The sequence below is a fragment of the Aphanomyces astaci genome (assembly GCF_000520075.1).
Source record: "Aphanomyces astaci strain APO3 unplaced genomic scaffold supercont1.55, whole genome shotgun sequence".
NCBI classification, from domain to species: domain Eukaryota; phylum Oomycota; class Saprolegniomycetes; order Saprolegniales; family Verrucalvaceae; genus Aphanomyces; species Aphanomyces astaci.
The window spans coordinates 201,055-207,805 of record NW_009798318.1 but is presented as its reverse complement, the minus strand read 5'-3'; the positions used below and the strand labels follow the sequence as shown (position 1 = coordinate 207,805).

General features: G+C 43.6%; 1 protein-coding gene and 1 pseudogene across 2 annotated transcripts; one reads left to right on the top strand and one right to left on the bottom strand.

The window, feature by feature from the left end:
* Positions 1 to 1,162: 1,162 nt before the first annotated feature.
* H257_14233 lies at positions 1,163 to 1,234 on the bottom strand (annotated as a pseudogene). Its single transcript has one exon. The product of its transcript is annotated as a tRNA-OTHER (tRNA).
* Positions 1,235 to 2,968: 1,734 nt separating this feature from the next.
* On the top strand, positions 2,969 to 3,882 carry H257_14232 (hypothetical protein). The gene has a single exon (XM_009841995.1). It carries the CDS (start codon positions 3,002 to 3,004, stop codon positions 3,860 to 3,862), a length of 861 nt encoding a protein of 286 aa, XP_009840297.1. The 5' UTR covers positions 2,969 to 3,001; the 3' UTR covers positions 3,863 to 3,882.
* Positions 3,883 to 6,751: the final 2,869 nt, after the last annotated feature.

The window sequence follows — 6,751 nt, the reverse complement described above, 5'->3', positions numbered from 1 at the left end:
GCTGCGCCTTGGCCTCTACTCACCGATGCTGAACCCGATCGAAAGCTGCTTTAGCGTCTTGAAGGCTCGCATCAAGAGCTACCTCGCCCTCCACACTTATGCTATATTCGAGCGTGGTGAGTATGGGACGTTTCTCGAACGACGAATGGTCTTACTTGAGGATGCTGCTCGCGCGTCGCTGCCATGCATCACGCAGCCGTTGGTGGTCCGCGAGGTCATCTTCTGTCAGCGCAACGTCGACAAAGCCATCCTATTGGAGAGCATGGTGTATGGTCAGTAGGCAGTTCATATTAAATGGAAAAAGTTCACATTGGCTTGGAAATTTGTGTGTTTTTAACCACCCACCGTTTTAAAAATGACGTTTCAAATGTTTTTTTGCCAACTTGATTGGAAAAAGTGCGCAACTTGATTGGGAAAAGGTGTAGTCATGCACTGACTGAGGTCTACTGGGTTTGCAACGTGGCAACATGGTGGAATCAAAAATGGGTGCATTTTAGGATTTTGTTCTACCTAGGTGTGTGCACTGAATTTGTGCAATTCTGTCTAAGTTTTAGTCAAATGTAACGAGTTTTATTAGTTAAAGCCAGACCTCATAAGACTATTATGTGACGTTATATGTGGAAGCAAATTCTCCGGAATATGATTAACAAAGTTGGATAACTTGGATGTTATATTTTGACGATTTTAATTCAAAGTTGCAATCAAAGAAATAGGATATCTCAGCGGCATTTCAATACAAACCACAAGTACTTCTCAAAATTTCATCAAAATTGGAGTAGTATTGATGAAGTTACGAAAATTCGGGAGCCTTTTCACCCAAACGTACGGTATCGCACTTTCAAAGAATGAAGGATCCACATTGAAGTTGAACTTGCAGTACGTACGGTGGTTAATTGAGTTTGAATTATCATTTGTTTACTCCGAGTAAGACATTTCTTCGCGTGGGCAATACTACAGTAGAACCACATGTTATGCAACCGCTTCGCCAATTGTAACGCGCCTGCTGGATCAGGGGCAGTGTGTAATCTTTGGTTTTTACATCGCGCAAGGTTCCATACCTCTTGCTTCGACCGATCACCTTCGTTTTCGAAGTTAGGGCCTCGTCCCCCTTGTTATCCGAGTTCCCCAGGGGAGGGACGGATAAATCCTTGCGGAAATAATCCGGGGAAGCTGGAGATCGAACCCACGACCTTTGAGTTAAGAAACCGATGCACTACCACTGAGCTATATTCCCACCCCCAGTACGTGAACTGGTTGTTCGTACTAATGCATTGCATCTGCTTGTTCGTTGCTTTCCCTATTCCTATCCAACGTTATCACCGACGACTACTGTAAGTATCGTTAATTTGATGAATACTTCGACGTAACCATTATGTGCAGCACCTGAATAGCGCCGTGGGATTCGCGATATTGAAGCACGCAAAGCATGCTGTCAGTCGAAGATATCTACTCTTGTATGCTCGTTGCAATCTCTTGCATCATTGACAAACTATATTATTGTTCTTTCCGGTTAAACTTGCCAATTGTGATCCATTGTGAAAATCGCCAACAAATAGCCCCAATGATTTCATTGGTTAGAATTTCGAAGATTTGGGCAGAAAATGGACATCCAACTTAGTTTTCCATAACTGCCTGGGCAGTACGACGAGGTGTGTCGCACATTGCGGTAGCGCGGGCGTCCAGTTGGTGTACTTGAGAAGTTTGTGTGGGGATACGAAGAAACTCACATACGAGGCCTACGCGCTCAGGTGTTAATGCTGCAAGATTGGATCTTCGGCCATTGACTCAGCTCAGGAAACTGCGTCATAATAGGGTGATTAGTAGCGATTGTTTTGTGGTCATTTCACGGTCATTCGGATTGGGGCAATTTAAGAACCGCCCATGGAAATATAGAGTAGAACACACAATACTAGGGAGAACGTCAATGACATGGGGAATGGTATAACGTTAGTAAGTACTACATACCATTCCCCATGTAGTACTACACTATTTTTCGTTTCCTGTTGACAAAAGTCGACGCTGTGAGGGGCTTCTGATGATATGTATCGATTATGAAAGGATTTTTCTCAGATTTTCACCTATTTTTATGCATAAAATGAAAAACGCGTTTATTAGATATGGAACTTTATTATGTAATACGGTGAAAAATGACTCATGTTGAAACGTTGCAACATCGCTTTAGCGAGAATATCAACATTGAAGATGTGTTTAAATGCGCACTTTGTAGTTTGGCCTGCGACCTACAATGTTCATATTAACTGTTTATCGCTAGCATTTATGCAGCAATAATTATTCCCAAAGGCCCCCTCACAGCTGTCGACCACTGTAAGTTGATTGATCGAAATTTTTTTCGAAAACCTCATTGGCTACTTCGTTCCGTCGATTACTGCGTCGATTTATCGAAAGAGATAGAACATCGTTTGAAATATACTTCGAAGTATTGAACATCGTGTGAAATATACCGGCTGTGGGGTGACATATACCGGACAATAGTCGAAATTTACTGCAACCACGTAGAGTCTGGACGAAAGATATTGAATGATTGGCGAACATACCTGGTAACACGCATGGCGTGAATCAGTTGTGCGTTGAACGAAATATACCGGAAATAACCTGAACTTAATCGAAAATCGGGAACAGCGCGTGTATCTTGAATTTTTGTATTGAGGAATAAAAATATGCACAATTTATGTTTATTTTATTGCTGTTCGCGATTTCGATGCGTTACAGTACCTTCCACCATTTTAGAAAATCACAACCCGTCATTCCGACTTTTATGACTGATCGCAATAATCCATTACAAACAACACATTCAGTTGTTTTATGATCTATTGTGCTTTGCACTTGTTTTGGCGTCGGTTTTACGTTGATAAAAGCGATGCACGTGAACTGTATCATCGTTACAAAGTTAAATAAAACACTAGTCTTTTGGACGTAACTACCTAGATATTTATGAAACCAAAATAATGTCGAACTATAATTCACACCGCTTCGTGAAGCCATGGCTCGAGATGCACTCGAAATGCCGACCGGAGTGACTGTGTCACTAAGCGTCAAAATTGGAGTGCCGCTCTGTAACAGCCGTAGCTATGCGAAGCAACCACCGACCAGTCTCATGTACGACACTGTTGAAGACTCCTTCGCGTCCCTCCGGTGTCGAATATCGGACCGAGTCCAGGCCATTGTTGTGCAATATGACGAGCTTCAAACGACGAAGAAGGTTAAATCAACGCTCAAAATCGAACCCGACTTCCTGGTGCTTGTCAAGCCATCACTCCACACCAAGCAGTCGAACTTTACCGTTGTACACGACGGCAATTTTATCGACACGGTCAAACTTGCATGGACAAATCACTGTATGAAGGCAACCCGAGGTGATTTCGCGCTCGAAGTATTCGAATATTTAGAGAAAATATATCGCAACCCGCAACAGCTTCATCGCGCAACAACTTCACGCAGGGCTGAAATGTCAGCTCGAATTCTTGCCGCGGACCGCGAACGTCAGTCTGGGCCTGCCACCCTTGAGTATTTGAGCTCGACCTTGGCTCGTCAAGTTGCTGAGCCTGATGTGGTCAACCTGCCCTCCAACGCAACCATTAGACAACTGGAGCATATCGACGATTCGAACGCGGACATTCAATGCGAGCGGCGACAACGGGCGGCGGCGTCCATGCAAGAATACCGTGAAGTCAGATTTCAGATCAACGACGACATTGTTCACATTCGGGTGAATGTGAGTGACTTTAGCACTTTGCTTGGACTACCTGGATACGATCTCTACGCTCCGTTTCGTGCTCCCATACCAACAACTGTACCATTGGATAACATTTCAGATTGTGATCATAAGGTCGACAGTGATTAATATATTTCAGCGAATTTCATAGCCAAGTGTGGATGGATATCAATTCCACAAGCCAGAAGTATAGAAGTATCATAGTACACTACAGTAATCTAATTTGTATGTGATATGTACGTAGTACGAAATATTATTCACAGAGAATGAATACTAATACTATTAATAATATGTGTGATAGTTATAATTAAAAATTAAACTTCTCGTCGTCTAAGTAACCATTTTCATATCCACAATGATGGCAGAGATTAAATCCCATTTGACTGGGAGATTCCGTCGATATCGTGGACTTGACCAATGCCACTTCTAAAGTCCTTCGTATGTCGTTGCGAAAAGCCAATGGGTACTTCAGAATCCATTTTTTAAGCTGTGCGAATGCAACTTCGATAGGGTTCAGTTGGGGACAATACGGTGGCAAAAAGAAAACCAAAGCACCACGCGCATGCACAGCAGCTTCCAACTCGCGGTACATGTGAATCTTGGCAGTATCCAGGATCAAAATCGACCTGGGCAAGGGCCACGGATTTAGGTATGGGATGACCTGTTCTATATTGGTGGTGGAAACGGTTGCGGTCGAAAGTCCCTGCTGTATAGTCCCACGAGATGAAGCCAGTGCTATCAAATGCAGCCAGTATGGACACGCGCTGGCCTCGAGCAAACGGTAGCGAAACAACGGCGGGTGTATTCCGCCTCGACCACGCATACTTGCGCACAGCGTCAAGTCCGTCTTTAGAAGTTTCATCGAGAAAGACCACCTGGCTTGGATGGCTGTAGAACGGTTCCAGGCGGGAACGATACATTTGGACTTCGTGCGCGCTGCTTTCTCGCGCTTGCTTTTCAAGGACCTTGGGTGTCAAATTGAGATCAAACCGGAGTGCTCGACATATCGTTGAAGTGCTGGTGTTTTGAAGCACAGGGAAATGAAACTTGAGTTCAGCTTGGAGCTCTTCTATGTAGAAGCACGGGTATAAGGTTGTGTACTGTTTTACAAACTGTATGACGTCTGAGCTCCAGCGGGAGCTGCGCTTTTCTCGAGTCTTCGTTCCAACGTAGCCAATGCTCTGAAACTGTTGGTTCCATGGCGTGATTGACCGAATTGACATGCCCAATACCGCGTGGATATCTTTGATATCGAGTCCATAGCGCAGTACGATGGATCTCCAGCGCATGTCTTTGCTATGTGTCATTTGAGAGTTCAAGGTCGGGATTACCAGGGAATTGTGCTCTTGGTGGTTTGAATAGCAGATGTAAGAACGAATTGGCAGATTCTGAATGTGCAAAAGCGTGGGAGTTGTGTAAATCACTGGTGGGTTGCCTTTGTAATTCACATAAACTCTCGACGTTGCACTTCCGTTACAAGGTAAATCACGGTACAAATGTTTCTTAAAGACTGGTGTTACTGTAACAAAGACTCAGTTTTGTCGTGTGAATAGCCAAAACGAGTGAAAAGTACAATAATAGGAACTATTAAATAGGGCTCGAATTATGTTTTCCTGCCATGCCTTTAGATTTGCGAAATTTCACGGATTTCCTGAGATATGTTGCGTCAAAAATTTGACTTGACACGACGCAAAAAGTGTTCACAGCTGTAAATCATATTTGAGCCAAACTAAGGATTGGTCTAACTTAACTGTAAATAGCCAATCATATTGTCGTGGCCGAACTGATGGGGTTGTTCAGTGGTTATAACCTTTTGCGTCGGTGCAAAAACGTATTTTTTTTCACTGATCACTCAATATTTTGAATTTTATTGCATGCAATTCAAAGCTAGAAATGCTTGTTTTTAGTAAACAAATCTGGGCATGTTTTTGGATTAATTTAATTTTTAATACTTTGGAATTTTTTTTAGAAAAGCATGGTGGTGATAACCTTTCGCGTCGGACTTAAGTATCGGCACTCGCAGAGGAATGAACACGTTTCCGGCTGTTTTGTTGTGAGGAGATTGTCGCATTGGATTCACCGTGGTTTGATTGGCAGCTGTGAAATCAGTCAAGTTTTGAAAAACCTGTGCACCATTATATAGAGACTTCCGTATATTTCCTTCCAGAGTATATGGTGGATAGATTTTTCAAAACTTCACCGCAGGTAGTCCCTCCCCAGGGGAATCCGGATAACAAGGGAGACGAGGACCGAACTTCCCAAGAAGATCGGTCGAAGCACGAGGTATGAAAAGTAAAAACCAAATATTACACACTGCCCCTGATCCAGCAGACGCGTTCAATTGGCGAAGCGGTTCGATACTAGTATCGGCCCCTTCTGCTTACTCAAGTATTCTTCTGTTACATTTCGATGTGTCGATTCCATTCCCATGTCGCTCCAGTTTTAGAATAAACACATCAATATGAACCCCAGCATACGGTACGTTTCGTTAAGAGAACGACAACCTTTGTACACCAACTAACTGTAAATAACGGCTGGTTGCGTATAGCGTAGTGATTGTCACGAAGCAAGAAACAAGAGGTAGGCGTAGGTCTTAGGCGTGTAGCGTTTGCGCAGAGGTAGGAGTCTTAAGAGCATCTCCAACGCAGGTCCCTATCCCAACTCTATATCTCAAAACTTCGGTTGTACCGTTACTTCATGTTACAGTACGGATAATTTGGGGCTTATCCGGGCGATTTTGTCCCCAAATTATGGGGATGTCCCCAAAATGTTCAGTTAAGTTATTGGGACATCCGAGCGAAATGGGGACAAAAACACCCGGATACATCCCCAAATTATCCGTAACTTCGATGATACCACTGTTGTAACAGATTTTGGGGATAGGGACATCGATATAGGGACTCCCGTTGGAGATGCTCTAACGGCTTCATTCTACCATCTCCTGCGCCTTCCTCTGCGCACGCTCACAGTTAATTTGACGAATAACCATTATGGTGCAGCATCTGAATAGCGCCGACG

Coding starts and splice junctions, on each gene's coding strand:
- H257_14232 (XM_009841995.1), top strand. CDS start 3,002: ATGGCTCGAGATGCACTCGAAATGCCGACCGGAGTGACTGTGTCACTA.